Genomic DNA, 20,388 nt, shown 5'->3' with positions numbered 1-20,388 from the left:
TTAAGTGAAAGGATTAGTAAGCATTCAATGAGTGGTGGCTATTATTAGTACAGATGTCATCCATCCATGACTACAGAGGTGGTCCAGGCCAGAGGGCACACATGGCAAAGACGAAAGAGAGAACAACCCCCACCCATCACCTTCTGGAACATTCCCAGCAGGCCTCCACTAGGCCCAGCACTGGTCTCATAGGCAACAGGCCCAGTTCTGTTGTGTACACACACACACACACACACACACTCTCTCTCTCTCTCTCTCTCATTCTCTCTTTATCCTGAAGCCACACTGACAGGCCCAGAACACTGACTACAAAATAAATTTAACTAAAATTATTTTATCTTTACTACTAACAACACACGTTTACTGTAGAAAAATTAAGAAGTTCAGATAATAAAATAAAAATAAAAACTATTTATAATGCTATCATTCAAAAATAACCAATGCACTGTTAATATTTTGGTATATGTCCTTCCCTACACTCTTTTTTTTTTTTTTTTTGAGATGGAGATTTGCTCTTGTCACCCGGGCTGGAGTGCAATGGCACGATCGTGGCTCACTGCAACCTCTTCCTCCCTGATTCAAGCGATTCTTCTGCCTCAGACTCCAGAGAAGTTGGGACTACAGTTGTGCACCACTATGACTGGCTAAATTTTTTTGTACTTTTAGTAGAGACAGAGTTTCACCATTTTGGCCAGGCTAAGCCTCCAACTCCTGACCTCAGGTGATCCTCCTGCCTCAGCCTCCCAAAGTGCTGGGATTTTACAGATGAGAGCCACCAAGCCCGGCCTTTTTTTCTTTTCTTTTCTTTTTTACTTTTTTCTAATATAAATGTGAACACAGTGTTTCATTTTCTTGACTTTTTGTTGCTAAACCACTTAACATAAATAACACATTATTTTTTATGACTCATATAGGTCCACTTTATGGATAACATACAACTTTGTATCTATAACTGGCAGAAATTTCAGTCATGATTTTTTTTTTTTTTTTCCGAGACGTAGTCTCACTCTGTTGCCCAGGCTGGAGTGCAGTGGTGCCATCTCAGCTCACTGCAACCTCCGCTGGGATTACAGGTGCGCGCCACCATACCCAACTAATTTTTGTATTTTTAGTAGAAACGGGGTTTTATCATGTTGGCCAGGCTAGTCTTGAACTCCTGACCTCAAGTGATCTACCCACCTTGGCCTCCCAAAGTGCTGGGATTACAGGATTGAGCCACCAAGCCCGGCCAGTTGTTTTTATTGTTTTCACTACACTGCATTATAAATAATGTTATGGAGAACATCACTTACAAATACTCATAATTATTTCCACAGAATAAATTTCTAGAAATTAAATTCTTATGTCACAGTATAGCTAGTCAGCTGTTGTACCATAGCTCCAAACCCACTCTTTTATTTTTTTAGATCTCAGCTAACTGCAACCTCCGCCTCCCAGGTTCAAGTGATTCTCTTGCCTCAGCTTCCCAAGTTGCTGGGATTACACGTATGCACCACCACACCCGGCTAATTTTTTTTTTTTTGAGATGAAGTCTTGCTCTGTCACCAGGCTGAAGTGCAGTGGCGCGATCTCAGCTCACTGTAACCTCCGCCTCCCGGGTTCAAGAGATTCTCCTGCCTCAGCCTCCCGAGTAGCTGGGACTACAGGTGTGCGCCACCACGTCCAGCTAATTTTTGCTTTTAGGATGGAGTTTCGCTCTTGTTGCCCAGGCTGGATTACAATGGCTCAGTCTTGGCTCACCACAACCTCTGCCTCGTGGGTTCAAGTGATTCTCCTGCCTCAGCCTCCCGAGTAGCTGGGATTATAGGCATGTGCCACCATGCCAGGCTAATTTTGTATTTTTAGTAGACAGGGTTTCACCACGTTGGTCAGGCTGGTTTCGAAATCCCAACCTCAGGTGATTCGCCCGCCTCGGCCTCCGAAAGTGCTGGGATTACAGCGTGAGCCACCACGCCAGGCCTAATTTTTGTATTTTTAGTAGAGATGGGGTTTCACCGTGTTGGCGAGGATTGTCTCAATCTCTTGACCTTGCGATTCGCCCACCTCAGTCGCCCAAAATGCTGGGATTACAGGCGTGAACCACCGTGCCTGGCCTAACTTTTTATTTTTAGCAGATACTAGGATTCACCATGTTGGCTAGACTGGTCTCAAACTCCTGACCTCAGGCGATCCCCCGGCCTTGGCCTCCCAAAGTGCTGGGATTATAAGTGTGAGCTACCGTGCCCGGCCGAAACCCAGTCTTTTTATTTTATTTATTTATTTTTTTAGAGACAGGGTCTTGCTCTGTTTCCCAGGCTGGAATGCAGTGGCAAGATCACAGCTCACTGCAGCCTTTAACTCCTGGGCTCAAGCCTTCCTCCCACCTCAGCCTCCTTAGTAGCTGGGACAATAGGCATCTAATTTTTAAATTTTTCATAGAGATGGGGTCTCGTCATGTTGCCCAGGCTGGTCTACAACTCCTGGGCTCAAGCGATCCTCCCACCTTGCCCTCCTAAAGTGCTGGGATTATTTGCTGGAGCCACCGTGCGTGGCCCACATGCACTCTTTGCAGTTGGCTTTGTGATTCTGGGGCTGGCACTGCAGAATCTTTCCTTTGGTAGCCTGCCCTCTCTAGGGTTGCCAATAGGAGGTGCTGCAGGAGAACTGGAAAACTGAAGGAGAAACAAGGGACTTAGGACCTTGTACTTACTGTCAGTAGTAGCAGTTGGTTCCAATTTTCAGCTTTGTCTCGCACCCCCGGAGCTAGCAACCGTGCACACCCCCCGAGACACCAGCACCAATTGGCCAAGGGCCTTCCACAGAGGACTGGGTCCTAGCTCTGTCCAAGCCCTCATCAGGGCAGCTGGGTTGTGAGATCCCCAGGCTCTTCCCTTGGGTCCCCAGACTGAGGGAGAGGAGATGTAGAGGATGGCTACTTCTTGCACCTTTTATCTGTTACCCCAGTGCTTTTTTTTTTGCTGCTTCAGTCTTCCTATATATATATATATATATATATATTTATTTTTTTTTTTTTTTTTTTCTGAGACAGAGTCTCGCCCTGTCTCCTAGGCTGGAGCGCACTGGCATGATCTCGGCTCACTGCAACCTCTGCCTCCTAGGTTCAAGCGATTCTCGTGCCTCAGCCTCCTGAGTAGCTGGGAAGACAGGTGCCGCCACCACGCCCAGCTAATTTTTGTATTTTTAGTAGAGATGGGGTTTCTCCATGTTGGCCAGGCTGGTCTCAAATTCCCGACCTCAGGTCATCCACCTGCCAACGTGCTGGGATTACAGGCGTGAGCCACCGCACCTGGCCGTAAAAGCATTTTTAAGGCTCTTGGTGTGGGCTGCTAAACTGCCTTTTAGAAAGGCTTTAAATTTACATTCTCATGGGAGCTTCATAGCACGAAATCTGCACACTGGTATAGGGTAGATTAAGCAGGTTTTTTGCAGGTTAGCTTACTTCTCTACAACCATGTTTGCACCAGGAACTTTCAACTTAAGAAATAAATTTGACAGGTGAAAAGTGGTTTGTTTGTTTTTTTGAGACGGAGTCTCATTCGCTCACTCAGGCTGGAGTACAGTGGCAGGAATTTGGCTCACTGCAACCTCCGCCTCCCGGGTTCAAGCGATTCCCCTCACTCAACCTCCCTGGGACTACAGGTGCCTGCCACTACACCTGGCTAATTTTTTTTTGTATTTTTAGTAGAGACAGGGTTTCACCATACTGGCCAGGCTGGTCTTGAACTCCTGACCTTGTGATCCGCCCGCCTCGGCCTCCCAAAGTGCTGGGATTACAGGAGTCAACCACTGTACCTGGCCCAAGAATATGCCTTTTTAACAAGCTCCCTGTTATACCCACAGTTTGGAGACTGGGTTATAGGATAGTGTTAAAAAACAAATGCTTTAAGTTCAAAGGTAAAATGAACCAGATAATTCCATTCAGATAACACTACCAACTTGTACTGTTGATACCAGCTGGGTCTTGGTGTTAATCATCTGACTTTCAATGGTTCCTGCTGAATCATCAGAGACCAGTAGGTGAAATGGTTGTCCTATTCCCAAGTACTCAGGGCAAGACGAACCAAAAGTACATCCTCTGCAGGTCACAGGTTAGTAGGTTATACACAGAGGTAGCAGGATATTAGGTAACAGACTTAGAGCAACGTCGTCCACTAGCTTTAGATGACCTTGCCTAAGTGTAGTACATGGCAGGCCATGTGTGTTCCAGCAACCTACCTGTATAAAATTTCATCAGGGAAGGTACCAACAACTTGGTGGAGAGAGGATGGTTCTCAATCATTTCAAAAAACTTCTGGGTTCGTGGCTGAACAGCAGGGTTGGTCATAAACATGACTTCTACAAGTTTGGCCACCAAATATGGGTTTCGGATGTAGTTCTGGTTGCACAACATCACAACAAGGAACATCACAATATCCTGAGTACAGGGCTCATAAAGCGCCTGGGGAGAGTATCTGAATAGAGGCAAGAAGAGCAAGAAAGAGACCACTGAGAAACTCACCTTGGGTGAGGGCTGGTGTCAGTTGAGTGAGGAGGGGAAGGCAGGATTAATAGGTTTAGGAGCGCCCTTGAACTTGTTCAGTTTACAGTGACTTCCTTTTTTTTTTTTTTTGAGACGGAGCCTCGCTCTGTCACCCAGGCTAGAGTGCAGTGGCACGATCTCGGCTCACTGCAAGCTCCCTCTCCCAAGTTCAAGCGATTCTCCTGCCTCAGCCTCCTGAGTAGCTGGGACTACAGGTGCCCACCACCATGCCCAGCTAATTTTTGTACTTTTAGTGCAGACGGGGTTTCACCACGTTGGCAAGGATGGTCTTGATCTTTTGACCTCGTGATTCACCCGCCTTGGCCTCCCAAAGTGCTGGGATTACAGACGTGAGCCATTGCACCCAGCCTATAGTGACTATTTATACTGTAACAAGACAGATTTAAAACCAAACGTGGTTACTGGCTGTAGCATGTTATATTAACGACAAATGAAACTTACGATTAAATCAGATAAACTTCACAAAGATCATCACTACCAAAACATCATAAAAATTTTGATAGTTATTTGTTTAATCTCTGTTGAAAATGAGAATAAATGAAATTTTTCAAATAGGTGTCTTTTGTATCACTGTGCGTAGAACAAATTTTAAAATATGACTTGAGTTGCTTAAATTCCAAGGTTGGTTTTTTTAAACAAATAAACCATGCTTTTGAGTCACTTTTAAAATTTCGTACCAATTAAAATCACGTGTCACCAATGATTTGGGTTTTTTTTGTGTGTTGCCCTGGCTGGAGTGTAGTGGCATGATCTCCACTCATTGCAACTTCTGCCTCTATTTGGGCATTTTTTTAAAGGTAGCTTTTATGACAGCAATATAACTTGCTCCATTTAGTTTTGGCCCTTAGTTTAAAATCATTTATACTAATTTTGTTTTTTTCCATTGTTTGTTACAAAACTTTCACAATTTGTATTCTGTAACTGGGGACCTATGCTATTTATTTATTTTTTTTTTAAAGAGATGCAGACTTGCTACATTGCCCAGACTGGTCTTGAACTAGGCTCAAGCAATCCTCCTGCACGTCTAGGACTACAAGCATGAGCCACAGTGCCCAGCGTGACTTTGACTTTTCACAGTAGACTTCACATACCACTCCCTCAGCTAGCCATAGGTGCTATCATGGTGCCAAGGGATTGAAATTGTAATTCTTCTAACCTGTAATGTTTTAGAAAGAAAATGTTAATTTGATAAACCAAATAAGGATTTGAAAAAAAAATTAAAACCCTACAATATCAGTTGTAAATTCAAACCAATTTTTGGTAAGCATTCTCCAATTTTACAATTGAGACAAATTTTAGTACAAAATATAGATGTGGGTATTTCTGGGTTTGGGATGTTCATTCAGACATTTATAAACTGCTCCTTCTGTTGCTCAGAAACACATATTCAACTATTAGAAATTCAACTCAATTTTCACAGAATACATTATCTGCACTGTTAATTCTGCCTCTGTCTTTGAGATATTATTCGAATTGGACTGGTGCCACAGTTGGATTTATTTTTTCCAGTCTCTAGGCAGCATTCAGTTACAACAGTTACATCAAATTTCAGGCATGAAATGGAGGTTTGCAACACAGCTCAGAATACTATAGTATTATGCATAAAAACATATTAGAACTATGTAAAATATTAAAGGCACTTACTGTACAATAAAAAATAAAAATTCTGCAACATCTTCTACATAAAACTCAGGCAATGCTGCAAATACCTTGGGGACATCTGAATTTAAAGGCAGTGTTATACTGTCAAAGAGAAAAAAAGCACAATTTACAAAATGAAATTATGGTACATCAAACTACAAAGAGTATTACATTACCATCAAATAAGTATTTCATTTGGAGAAAAAATTCATTCTGTAATATAACCATGTAATAAATACACAGGCAAAGAAACTACAACCAGAAATGAACAGGGAATAATGAAGACAGTACATATGCAAGGGTGTATGTGAAATGTTTTCCTTTTCTTGATTTCTTTTTTTTCTCCCCTGAGACGGAGTCTCACTCTGGCACCCAGGCTGGAGTGCAGTGGCACAATCTCAGCTCACTGCAACCTCCGCCTCCCAGATTCAATAGATTCTCACGTCTCAGCCTCCTGAATAGCTGAGATTACAGAGATTACAGGCACGCGCCACCATACCTGGCTAATTTTTGTATTTTCAATAGAAACAGGGTTTCACCATGTTGGCCAGGCTTGTCTCGAACTCCTGACCTCAACTGATCCACCTGCCTTGGCTTCCCAAAGTGCTGGGATTACAGGTGTGAGCCACCACACCCAGCCCTTCTCTTGATTTCTTTTTTTTTTTTTTCTTCTTTTTTTTTGAGATAGAGTCTTGCTCAGTCGCCCAGGCTGGAGTGCGGTGGCACCATCTCGGCTCACTGCAAGCTCCGCCTCCCGGGTTCATGCCATTCTCCTGCCTCAGCCTCCCAAGTGGCTGGGCTACAGGCGGCTCCCTTCCCTCATGCGGCTATTTTTTTTTTTTTTTTGTATTTTAGTAGAGGCGGGGTTTCGCCTTGTTAGCCAGGATGGTCTTGATCTCCTGACCTCGTGATCCGCCCATCTCGGCCTCTCAAAGTGCTGGGATTACAGGCGTGAGCCACCGCGCTCAGCCGATTTCTTTTATTTTTTAGACGGAGTCTCACCCTGTCACCCAGGTTGGAGTGCAGTGACGCGATCTCAGCTCACTGCAACCTCTGCCTCCTGGGTTCAAGCAATTTTTGTGCCTCAGGCTCCCGAGTAGCTGGGATTACAGGCACCTGCCACCACACCTGGCTAATTTTTCTATTTTTAGTAGAGACGGGGTTTCACCATGTTGGTCAGGCTGGTCTCAAACTCCTGACCTCAAGTGATCCGTCTGCCTTGGCCTCCCAAAGTACTGGGATTACAGATGTGAGCCACCATGCCCAGCCTTCTTGATTTCTCGTTAAGGTTAATGCAATAAATAAAATGGGAAGGAAATAAAAAGGTCATATTTGGTCATTTTGTGCAACTCAAACTGTCTGAGTCAACAGAGCTACACACGTTTTTGTTTTTTTTTTTCTTTGAGATGGAGTCTTGCTCTGTCGCCCAGGCTGGAGTGCAGTGGTACAATCTTGGCTCACTGCAACCTCTGTCTCCTGGGTTTAAGCAATTCTTGCACCTCAGCCTCCTGAGTAGCTGGGATTACAGGTGCCTGCCACCACACCTAGCTAATTTTTGTATTTTTAGTAGAGATGGGGTTTCGCCATGTTGGCCAGGCTGGTCTCAAACTCCTGACCTCAAGTGATCCACCTGCCTTGGCCTCCCAAAGTGCTGGGATTATAGACATGAGCTACGGCGCCTGGCCTTCTTGATTTCTTGTTAAGGTTAATGTAATAAGTAAAATGGGAAGGAAATAAAATAGTCATATTTGGTCGTTTTGTGCAACCCAAACTGTCTGAGACAATGAGCTACACGTTTTCTTTTTTCTTTTTTTTTGAGACAGAGTCTTGCTCTGTCACCCAGGCTGGAGTGCAGTGGTGTGATCTCAGCTCACTGCAAGCTCTGCCTCCCAGGTTCACGCCACTCTTCTGCCTCGGCCTCCCGAGTAGCTGTGACTGCAGGCACCTGCCACTGCGCCCGGCTAATTTTTTGTATTTTTAGTAGAGACGGGGTTTCACGGTGTTAGCCAGGATGGTCTCGATCTCCTGACCATGTGATCCTCCCGCCTCGGCCTCCCAAAGTGCTGGGATTACAGGCGTGAGCCACTGCGCCCGGCCTACACACATATTTTAAATAATATTTTCCATTTCTTCACAGATCTTGGGCCAATCTCACCAACATCAGTGAACCAGAGACTTCGTAACAGTAAAATAATAATAATAATAATAAATAAAACAAAAATGGTTGACTGCAGGAGATGACCAGTTGATGACAAAGTGATCAACAATGTTCTTAGCTCACTCTGAATTAGCTGGGTATTCCTGGACCCAGTGCTTAGGAGGGCCTAAGATTATCTCCAGCTTTTGGCTTCCAATTTATAGATTTCTCTTCCTATCAATCAAAGACTTTATAGCAAATTTTAAAGAAAACTTGTCAAAATTAAAATAACAGCTGTTGACATTCACCTACTATTGTAACTAATCACAGGGAAAACACCTATCAATGTAACTACATAATCCATATAAATGCAATCTGGAAACTGAGAAGTGAATTCTCTTTTTTTTTTTTGGGTGCGGACAGAGTCTTGCTCTGTTGCCCAGGCTGGAGTGCAGTAGCACGATCTTGGCTCACTGCAACCTCTGCCTCCCGGGTTCAAACAATTCTCATGCCTCAGCCTCCTGAGTAGCTGTGACTACAGGCATCTGCCACCAAGCCCGGTTAATTTTTGTATTTTTAGTAGAGACAGGGTTTCGCCATGTTGGCCAGGCTGGTCTTGAACTTCTGACCTCAAGTTATCCATCCGCCTCAGCCTCCCAAAATGCTGGGATTATAGGCGTGAGCCACCACGCCTTGCCAAGAAGTGAATTCTTGATAAAGAAAGGGTTTTGGTTTTAGTTATCAACTTTGAAGGACAATAAAGACAACATAGCCCAGCCAAGGAGGGACGAGGGAAACAGGAAGAAGCACACTCACTCGGGATATGCGGGGTCCAGGATGCGGAGCAGCAGCTGAATGAGAAGGCCATAAAAATTCAGACATCTTCTCAGGAAGCTCTCGTCAAGTAGGCCAGCATCAGCACAGGCCTTGCACCGTACCAGTTTCTGTGGAAGCAGGGATGCCCCCACCCAAAGATCAGTCAGTAGCTAAGTCCCTACAGGGGGACTGGGCAGGGACTGGGGCCTGGAGATGGGCAATTTGGGTTCCAGAGCTTCTAGAGCTTCATCTCTAACTAGCTATAAGATGCTGGTTGTGTCTCAAGATCTTTTTCCTAAGAAAAACAAAGGCATGGCAAGCAAACCACTGAGTACCACCAGGTCTAGCACACAGTTAAAGCTCAAAATGGTGAGTTACAAGGGTCACAAGCAAGTAACTTGATCAGGAGAGGGTGGTGACAGGGAAGGCCCTTTTGTCAGGGTGGTTAGTGGGAAAAAGCCAAACAATCTGTGTTTGAATTCCAGCGCCACCTCTTACGAGCTGCCCTTGGGCAAAATGCTGTCCACTAAGGATGGAATTCTTACCTAAGGTCTGTTGATAGAATTACACACACATGCATACACACACTGACGTATACATTTAAGCAGTTTTTTTGTTTTTGTTTTTGAGACAGAGTCTCGCTCTGTTGCCCAGGCTGAAGTTCAGTGGTGCGATCTTGGCTGACTGCAACCTCTGCCTGGCAGGTTCAAGCAATTCTCCTGCCTCAGCCTCCCAGGTAGCTGGGATTACAGGTGCCCACCATCATGCCTGGCTAATTTATTGTATTTTTAGTAGGGATGGGGTTTCACCATGTCGGCCAGGCTGGTCTCGAACTCCTGACCTCAGGTGATCTGACCGCCTCGGCCTCCCAAAGTGCTGGGATTACAAGCGTGAGCCACCGTGCCTGGCAATTTAAGCAGTTTATAGACCCCCTTGAAACACATCTGTGGACTGCTTAGGGGGGCCCACAGACCCCAGATAAGGGCCCCTGGTTAACTGTGTATCTTGAAGAAGTCTAGTCTATTAGTAAATTAAACTGAAATCTTAACTTGTACTAGAAAGCTATGTCAGGTAAACTTTCCACATATTATCCTACTATTCAACAGAATGCATGACCAGCTAACATTCAGGTTTATAAGTGGAACATGAATAGAAGAAAAATGGATAAATTTGCTATCTATGCTTTATTTGTACAACGTCAGCTGGCATGTTTTTAGCTATGTCTCACCAGCAAGAATATTCCCTTCTATAGTTAGGTTTTGTGTGATGAATCATTTTCAATTAAAAAGGAAGAATGAGGGGCAAAGGAAAGAGATCTTTCCACTACCACAGATGCGCTTTGTCAAATACCCTGAAAATGCATGGCTAGATATACTGGAGTGTGCATGAGTGTTGGGGCGGGGGGTGGGAGACAGCAGGTGAGGAGAGCCTTGCATAAGGCAGGGAAGGGGAGGTGATGTTAAACTAAGAATCATAAAACCCATTAAGAATTTATAGTCACAGCAGAAGCATATCTATCCATATTCTGTCCCAAGATTGAAATCATTATATACAGATATAAGTAAGATATCAACAAGTTTTAAAATGTACTATTTTATCGGAAGGGAAAAGAATAACGAAGAAAAAGTAAGGACACTAAACTGCTCACTCAAGGCATATATTCTGTTGGGAAAATTATCATTATGAGGCTGGTCTATAATTATTCCACTTAACTATACAAACCTTAAGCTGAGTTTTACAGCGCTTCAGCATTTCGCGGTGTCTAGTTGCCAGTGGGGAATCTTTCCATTGGCTTTCATTATTTTTCAAATCTTCTACAGTTCTGAAATCAAAGACTAACAGTCAAATGAAAGAAAACAGCTGGATCCATCTTATCCATTCATCTCGCCCATTTCACTGACTCTCACACGCAGTTGTTTTCGCATTGTAACGCAGTTGTTTTCACATTGTAACATCTTAAAAATCAGAGTATATCTTAACAACCAGTGGCAAGTTATAATTTAATTGGCAGCATCTTTCTTTCTTTCTTTCTCTTTCTTTCTCTCTCTCTCTCCCTCCCTCCCTTCCTTCCTTCCTTCCAGACTCTTGCTCTGTCACCAGGCTGGAGTGCGGTGGTGCAATCTCCGCATACTGCCACCACCGCTTCCTGGGTTCAAGTGGTTCTCCTGCCTCAACCTCACAAGTAGCTGGGATACAGGTGCCCATCACCACGCCCAGCTAATTTTTTGTATTTTTAGTAGAGACGGGGTTTCACTATGTTGGCCAGGCTGGTCTCAAACTCCTGACCTTGTGGTCTGCTCCCCCCACCGGCCTCGCAAAGTGCTGGGATTACAGGCGTGAGCTGCCGCGTCTGGCCATATTTTTCTTTTTTATTGGCTCCTAAAACAATGATGTGTCTTCAAATGGATGGCACTATAGATTTGGTGAAATATAATCTTTTTTGCTGCAAGAAAGTACCTTGTTCCCTTACTTTTCTGGGAGGGAAAAAAAGAAGTCTCTTATGAAAATTCAAGGTTACTTTGCCTATTCAATTACCCAAAACAAACGGCTATTTTACTAATGGCATCATCCTTTACAACTGTTCCCTCTGCTCGGAATGCTCTTCTCTGAGGTTATCTCCGGCTTTGCTCCTTCATTCCCTTCAGGTGTCTGCTCAAACACCACCTGTCTCTGCAGTAAAGGCTTCCCCATCACCTAATATGCTGCATATTTTGACTGACTCACTATTTCAACCCCTTTCTATCATGACGTTGTGTGTAATACTAGAGTTTGCTAAATCTCCAAAAATTACATTTCCTAGACTCCCCTCCTGCCAGCATTTCTGTAAGACCGAGTTTTCACCGAGATGAACCCTCACTGAAGGCAGGGTGAGTACTGTGAAGTGACTGCGTGATTGCATGATCCTTCTGCAAGTACAGTGGTAGCGGGGTTTCGGCTGAAGCAGTGGCAGAGGCTGTGCTGTCAAGCTGAAGCAGCTTCCTTGCTCAAAGTATAGCTCTGGGAATCTTCTATTATAGCCATTCCAATGATTCAATAAACCAACTAGCCACTGCGCTTGGCCTTTTTTTTTTTTTTTTTTTTTTTAAGACCGAGTCTCGCTCTATTGCCCAGGCTGGAGTGAAGTGGCATCATCTGACTCACTGCAACCTCTGCCTCCCAGGTTCAAGCGATTCTCCTGCCACAGCCTCCCAAGTAGCTGGGATTACAGGCACCTGCCACCAGGCCTGGCTAATTTTTGTATTTTTAGTAGAGATGGGGTTTCAACATGTTGGCCAGGCTGATCTCCAACTTCTGATCTCAAATGATCTGCCTGCCTCGGCCTCCCAAAGTGCTGGGATTACAGGCATGAGCCACCATGCCTGGCCTTGTTTTTTGCTTTTTTGAGACAAGGTCTCTCACTCTGTCGCCCTGGAGTGCAGTGGCATGATCTCAGCTCATTGCAACCTCTACTTCCCGGGTTCAAGCAATTCTCGCACCTCAGCCTCCTAGCAGCAGGGACTACAAGGGTGTGTTACCATGCCTGGCTAATTTTTGTATTTTTTGGTAGAAAAGGGTTTCACCATGTTGGCCAGGCTGGTCTCAAACTCCTGACTTCAAGTGATCCACCTACCTCAGCCTCCCAAAGTGCTGGTATATACCAGGCAAGAGAAGGAGATCTAAAGATACTATGTTGCTAGCTCGGAAAATACAGTAAGGCAGTGTGGGGGTGGGGTGGGAGGTGGTGGTGATGAGCAGAGGAACATAGGCAGCTTTTAGAAGATGGAAAAGGCAAAGGAGATTCTCCCCTAGAGCCTCTGGAGGGAAGCAACCTTGATCTTAAGACTTCTGTTTTTGAGACGGAGTCCCACTCTGTATCCCAGGCTGGAGTGCAGTGGCGCAATGTCGGTTCACTGCAACCTCCATCTCCCAGGTTCAAGAGATTCTTGCCTCAGTCTCTTGAGTAGCTGGGACTACAGGCATGTATTACCATGCCCTGCTAATTTTTGTATTTTTAGTGCAGAGGAGGTTTCATCATGTTGGCCAGGCTAGTCTCGAACTCTTGACCTCATGTGATCTGCCCACCTTGGCCCCCCAAAGTGTTGGGATTACAGGCATGAGCCACTCTGCCTGGCCTATTTTAGGACTCCTGACCTTCAGAACTGTAAGATAGTAGTATGTGTTGTTTTAAGTGACTAAAGTTGTGGTAATCTGTTGCTGCAGTCATAGGAAACTAAGATATCGACCTATATGGTTACTGGTATCACAAGAGTTTATAGGTAACAGGCCTTCACGAAAAAAATGGGTCTCTGGGATCAGTTGTTTAATTGGACTGGATGGTGAAGATACAATTATTATTTGAGGATGAAACACTGGTAGCCCAAGGCTCTGAGCAGAGAAACAGCTATATAAATGATCACTGGTGATCTGGAATGAGGAGGTGGAGTGGCTACCTCTAATTATGTTGCAGAGTTTATAGAAAAAAAAAATGACAGTCTTCAGATTTTAAATTCTCATCTCAAGGAAATGTGAATGAACCAGGAAGTTTCTAAGACCACTGTAAAGGAGCAGCTCCAGTTCTACAAATTACAGTACAGAAGAAATTAATAACTTTACTGGACCTCTTATCTCAAAGTTAAGGCAAAGACTGGGACCCAAAGAGTTCAAATGGAGGAGTCTGGGAGAACTAGCTGACTCCAACCCAAATCTTTAAATTCCCTGAGTCTTGCTTGCTAGCAGAAGCAGTTTCTATAATGACCTCATTGGAGGTAGTCATCTTGCAGGAATGCTATTTTCCCCTAGGTTCTATCCCATCATCCTTCATTGCTTCCAGAACCACAACTAGAATCAGATCAAGGACTGTCCTTATGGCCTTATTACAAAATTGGATGCAGGAGAAGCACACATTTGGAGAAAAAAAATGGCAAGATTTGTTAATGAGTTATGCTAGTTTTCTACTGCTGCTATAAGAAGTTACCATAACCTCAGTGGCTCCAAACCACACAATTATAGTCTTAGAGTTCTGGAAGTCTAAAAGGGGTCAGCAGGGATGATTCCTTCTGGAGGCCCTAGGGGAAAACAAGTTTCCTCGCCTTTTCCAGCTTACAGAAGTTACCGATTGGCTCATGACTCCAAACCACTCCAACCTCTGCTTCCCCATCACATTCCGTCTCTCCTTCTGACCCTCCTGATTCCCTCTTATGAAGACCTTTGCAATGACACTGGACCTACCCATATAAACTAGGATAATCTCGCCAGCTCAAGATCATGAACCTGATACCACAACTGCAAAGTTCCTTTAATCAACTTAGATAACATATTCACAGGTTGCGAGACCAGGATGTGGGCACCTTTGAGACACCATTATTCTACCTACCACATATGTACTGTAGAAACATGACGGTTATGTAGGGTTATGTATGGGAATGGATTCTGAGGATGCTTGATCAGCAAGAGAAGAAAATGCTGATATACTTCTATGTAGGGCTAAAATCACTGACATGATTATACCTACCAGAGACCCTGGATTCAGTATTATTCTGAGTTGGGAGACGTTCATATTGTGCAACCAACTAGTTGACCGAAACTTTGAATTGACAGTGACCTATACTGAATGAAGCTGTGTTGCCAAATATTCTTTGATCTAATTCAGAGGAAATGATTCAAAACTTAAAGAGCTTAGAAAATTAAATATTGGATTTACCATATATGATTCGCTCAGATAATCCTCTTTCCAATACACATACATACATCCCAACTATGTCCTAGAAGATACTTCTTATACCACAGCATTGAAAAATACACACATGAGGTGAACATAAATGTCTCTGGAAAGCACAATAAAGGCTATCTATTGCAAGCCAGGAGCAAAGGTTCTAGATAGTTCTATTGAAATGGACCCTCTAAAGCCAGTGGGAGTGATGGTATCCCAGGAGGTAATCCATCGGAGGATAAAGAAATAGATAAATCCACAATCACAGTTTGAAATTTTTATAAGCTTCTCCCAGTAATTGATATTATAAGCTGATAAAATCATTAGATATAAGGAAAACTTGAACAGAAAATTAACAAACTTGACCTAAATAATATACGTGGAACACTGTAAAAACAACACAGATAGCAGTCTTTTCAGGTCTACTAATGTAAAAGTCTACACAGTAAGTCTCAATAAACTTCAAAACACACAAATCACATATATTATATTTTATATTTTATATATATATTATGTTTTCTTACCATAATGGAATTTAGCTAGAAATCAATCAACAAAAGATACATAGACAAATACCCTAAGAACCTAGAATTTAAATAATATATTTTGAAATAACCCACAGGTTATATATGAAAAAACAAAAATTAGAAAACGTTTTGAACTGAGTAATAAGATATGATAAACCAAAAATGAGGGATGAAGCTAAGGTCACACTAAGAGGGAAACAAAATAGTCTTAAATAAACACATAAGCGAAAGAGTTGAAAGGGATGATCTAAATATCCATCTTAAGAGGCAGCAGAAAGCAAATTAAAATGGGCTGGGTGCGATGGCTCAGGCCTGTAATCCCAGCAAGGCCTAGGCAGGCAATCACCTGAGGTCAGGAGTTCAAGACCAGCCTGACCAACATGGAGAAACCCTGTCTCTACTAAAAATGCAAAACTAGCTGGGCGTGGTGGCACATGCCTGTAATCCCAGCTACTCAGGAGGCTGAGGCAGGAGAATCACTTGAACCCAGGAGGTGGAGGTTGCGGTGAGCCAAGATCGCACCACTGCACTCCAGCCTGGGCAACAAGCCTAGACAACAAGAGCGAAACTCCTCTCAAAAAATAAAATAAATAAATAAAAGCAGAAATAATAAGGATCCCACAGACATTAAAATGATAAAAGGATATTATGAACAACTTCATGCCAAAACATTTTCAAACTTTAGAAAAACTGACACAAGATGTAATGAAAATCTAAATAGTCCTATATATGTTAACGGACTTAAATCCATAATTAAAAACATCCCCACACAGAAAACTCTTAAGCCCTGACAGCTTAATCACTGAATATTTTCTGACATTTAAGGAAGAAACAACATAATTTTTATACAATAAACTTCCAGGGAACATAAAAAACAGGAGAATATTCTCCAGTCCCTCTTTTTCTTTTTTCTTTTGTTGACATGGAGTCTCACTCTCTTGCTCAGGCTGGAGTGCAGTGGCTCGATCTTGGCTCACTACAACCTCCGCCTCCCAGGTTCAAGCAATTTTCCTGCTACAGCCTCCCGAGTAGCTGGGATTACAGGCTTGCACCAACCATGCCCGACTAAGTTTTGTATTTTTAGTAGAGACAGGTTTTCACTATGTTGGCCAGGCTAGCCTCCAACTCCTGACCTCAGGTGATCCGTCCACCTTGGCCTCCCAAAGTGCTTGGGATTACAGGTGTAAGCCACTGCGCCCAGCCCCCAGTTTCTTCTATGAGGCAGCATAACCTTGATACCAAAATTTGAGATGCACTTAACAAGAAATGAAAATTATAGGTCAGGCTTTCTTTTGGACACATGCAAAAATCCTAAACAGAATATTAGCAAATTGTATATCCTATTAGATATAAAAACATTAATATAAAGTTAAGTTTACTCGAAGAGTGAAAGACTAGTTTAATAACAGAAAACCAACTGATATAATTCAACCATATTAACAGAATAGAGGAGAAAAAAGTCTGGTCTTCTCAATGGATATGGCAAAAGCATTTAATAAAATTCAACTAGTGCTAAGGAAATTAACTATTGAAATAAAAGGAAATTTTCTTAATCTGGTAACTGAGGATATATAGAAAGCTTTCCTCCACTAATTGAAACAAGATGGAAATTTCAAGGTTATTTCTATTCAACATTGTACTAAAAATTACAGCCCAGGCACTAAGGCATGAAAAAAAAAAGCATAAGAAATAAAATTGTCATCATTTATAGACATGATTATGTGTAGAAAGTAAATCATAAAGAATCTGCAGGGTAACACTAGAATTAATAAGTGATTTTAGGCCAGGTGTGATGGCTCACACCTGTAATTTCAGCACTTTGGGAGGCAGAGGTGGTCGGATCACCTGAGGTCAGGAATTTGAGACCACCCTGACCAACATGGCGAAACTCCGTCTCTACAAAAAATACAAAAATTGGCCAGGCACAGTGGCTCACACCTGTAATCCTAGCACTTTGGGAGGCCAACGTGGGTGGATCACCTGAGGTCAGCAGTTTGAGACCAGCCTGACCAATATGGTGAAACCCTGTCTCTACAAAAAATACAGAAAAATTAGCCAGGCATGGCGGTGTGCAGCTATAGTCCCAGCTACTCACGAGGCTGAGACAGGAGAATTGCTTGAATCCAGGCAGCGGAGGTTGCAGTGAGCCGAGATCACGCCATTGGACTCCAGCCTGGACGGAGCGAGACTCCATCAAAAAAAAAAAAAAAAAAAAAAAAAAGAATTAGTAAGTGATTTAAGCAAGGTAGATACAGAGATATAAATATGATTCAGTTTCTCTCATAGCCAGACTACACAGGTTCTAGACCAAAAAGCAGAAGTGGTTTCATTATTATTTCGGATGACCTGCTCAAGAATATTTGCTTCTGTGTTCCTGTGACTTCTGTTTGTTGGTGTTAGTACACAGCAAAAAATGCTTAGAGTAAGAAACATAACAATGGTGTTAATGAATTGGAAATCTGAGGCTGCTATTTGGCCATTTTGGACTCCTCATGCCACAGAACAAGCCAAAAAGAGAATTACACGTGGGCAGGAGTAAATGATCTTGGTTATCAAGGGAAACCATGGTTACTTTTTCACAGTCCAGGGAAAAAGGGGTATGTCTGAAACCCAGGGGATCTTTTAAAGTTTTAAAGTTTAAAGTGCCTGCTGGTAATGTATGCCCAGCTGGAAAAGTTAATGGAAGTCTGTAGTAACCATAAACAGAATGAAATACCCAGGGTTCAGGACTCTCAGAAATCAAGGTTTGGATCACTTCACCAGTTAAAGAACTCTGGACAACTGAGGAACGTGGATGTGGTGGTGGAGGCAGACAGAACACTATATAACATACATACCTCCCCCAACATTCAAAACTACTGTTCACAATGGAATTGCTTGCCCCTGACAAAAAAAATGGTAACTCAGGCAATCCCAGGACACGGCATCATGGCACATACCTATTGAGCTCCCGGATAGCCCGGAGTCTGCGGATATAGCGACGGCAACTAGGCAGAATAGACAGGTGGTGAGCATGCAGGGTGAGAAAGAAGCACTCCGTAGGGAATTTCGGCTCAGAAAATGGAGGCTGATCGCCATCTAGGAAAAATAACATCATTCCCTAAATAAAATCTATTACATGTCTCAATCAGAGAAAAAGCTCAATTCAGAAGAGAAATTACATTTGAATTTTTATGAAGTTTAAAGACACATTTATTTATTTATTTATTTATTTATTTGAGCTGGAGTTTTGCTCTTGTCACCCAGGCAGAAGTGCAATGGCGCAATCTTGGCTTACTGCAAATTCTGCCTCCCAGGTTCAAGTGATTCTCCTGCCTCAGCCTCCCTAGTAGCTGGGATTACAGGCATGCACCACCACACCTGGCTACTTTTGCATTTTTAGGAGAGACGAGGTTTCACCACATTGGCCAGCCTGGTCTTGAACTCCTGACCTCAGGTAATCCACCCTCCTTGGCCTCCCAAAGTGCTGGGATTATAGGCGTGAGCCACCATGCCTGGCCAGACGTTTAAGGATACTTTTGCAATTATAAACTTAAACGATGCTACAAGAAGAAGAGAATTCCTGTTAGCTCCATTCAAGGACCAGGTATTCTGTCCTACCTCGTTAAATGTATATATAGATGTCCATCACAATCTTTTTTTTTTTTTTTGAGAGAGGGTCTTACCCTGTCACCTAGGCTACAGTGCAGTGGTAAGATCACAGCTCACCGCAGCCTTGATTTCCCGGGCTCCGGTGATCCTCCTGCCTCAGTCTCCTGGGTGGCTGGGAACACAGGCGTGTGCCACCATGCTGGGCTAATTTTTTTCTTTGTAGAGGTGGGGTTTCCCTATTTTGCCCAGGCTGGTCTTGAACTCCTGGGCTCAAGCTATCCTCCCATCTCAGCCTCCAAAAGTTCTGGGATTATGGATGTGAGCCACCATTCCCAGCCCATCAACAATCTTTGGTGATGTTCCTTACTGATGTATTGTATAAAATCTCTATTTTTCAATACAATACAGAAATATTTAAATCTTGAAATGGTATTAAATTCTGTTAATAAACTACTGATTCCAGAGCCGTTTCCCTGCATATTTCCTTTTTCTAATTTTTTTCTATCATAAGTAATAGTACTACTGGGAGGATTTATGTAAATAAAATTATTCCTTTTTCCTCCAACTTTGGGAATATATCCTGAAAAGCAGAATTATTAAGAACAACAGTATTATAATTTTTTCTATGAATCACCAGAATTCACTTTAGATAGGTTAAATAAATTGGTGAAATGTCATCTACTTCTTTGAAAACTTACATTGTATTTTATTACTTTGGTTTCAGCTTGTTTATAGATATATTATGATAACTCATATGATAACTCAAATGTTTTTTCAATTTGTATCTTTTTTTTTTTTTTTTTTTTGACGGAGTCTCGCTCTGTCGCCTAGGCTGGAGTGCAGTAGCTCAATCTCCGCTCACTGCAAGCTCCGCCTCCCAGGTTCACGCCATTCTCCTGCCTCAGCCTCCCGAGTAGCTGGGACTACAGGCACCCGCCACCATGCCTGGCTAATTTTTTTTTAAATATTTTTAGTAGAGATGGGGTTTCACCATGTTAGCCAGGATGGTCTCGATCTCCTGACCTCATGATCCGCCCACCTCGGCCTCCCCAAAGTGCTGGGATTACAGGCATGAGCCACCGTGCCTCACCTGTTTTTTTTTTTTTTTTTTTGAGACAGAGTCTCACTCTGTTGCCCAGGCTGGAGCACAGTGGCATGATTGCGGCTCACTGCAACCTCCGCCTCCTAGGTTCAAACGATTCTCCTGCCTCAGCCTCCTGAGTAGCTGGGATTACAGGAGCGTACCACCATACCTCCTAATTTTTGTATCTTTAGTAGAGACATGGTTTCACCATGGTGGTCAGGCTGGTCATGAACTCTGGACCTCGTGATCTGCCCGCCTCAGCCTCCCAAAGTGCTCGGATTACAGGCGCGCACCACCATGCCCAGCTAACTTTGGTATTTTTAGTAAAGACGGGGTTTCACCATGTTGGTCAGGCTGGTCTTG

The 20,388-nt window shown here is 43.2% G+C and overlaps 1 protein-coding gene across 5 annotated transcripts in view; it reads right to left on the bottom strand.

Annotated features, from left to right (window-relative positions):
- The window catches only part of UBE4B (ubiquitination factor E4B), a 147,188-nt gene that overhangs the window by 25,790 nt on the left and 101,010 nt on the right, over positions 1–20,388 (bottom strand). For all 5 annotated transcript variants that reach the window (XM_031669297.1, XM_031669298.1, XM_031669318.1 and 2 more), the window contains 5 exons: positions 18,290–18,428; positions 10,857–10,956; positions 9,135–9,262; positions 6,185–6,283; positions 4,216–4,451 (listed from right to left, as the gene is read on the bottom strand). In XM_031669297.1, coding sequence (XP_031525157.1) covers positions 4,216–4,451; positions 6,185–6,283; positions 9,135–9,262; positions 10,857–10,956; positions 18,290–18,428 — 702 coding nt within the window. The remainder of the gene's footprint in view (positions 1–4,215; positions 4,452–6,184; positions 6,284–9,134; positions 9,263–10,856; positions 10,957–18,289; positions 18,429–20,388) is intronic.

The sequence above is a fragment of the Papio anubis genome, chromosome 1, assembly GCF_008728515.1.
Source record: "Papio anubis isolate 15944 chromosome 1, Panubis1.0, whole genome shotgun sequence".
Taxonomy (NCBI): Eukaryota; Metazoa; Chordata; class Mammalia; order Primates; family Cercopithecidae; genus Papio; species Papio anubis.
The sequence above is the reverse complement of the archived record's forward strand: the minus strand, read 5'-3'. Positions and strand labels throughout refer to the sequence as shown.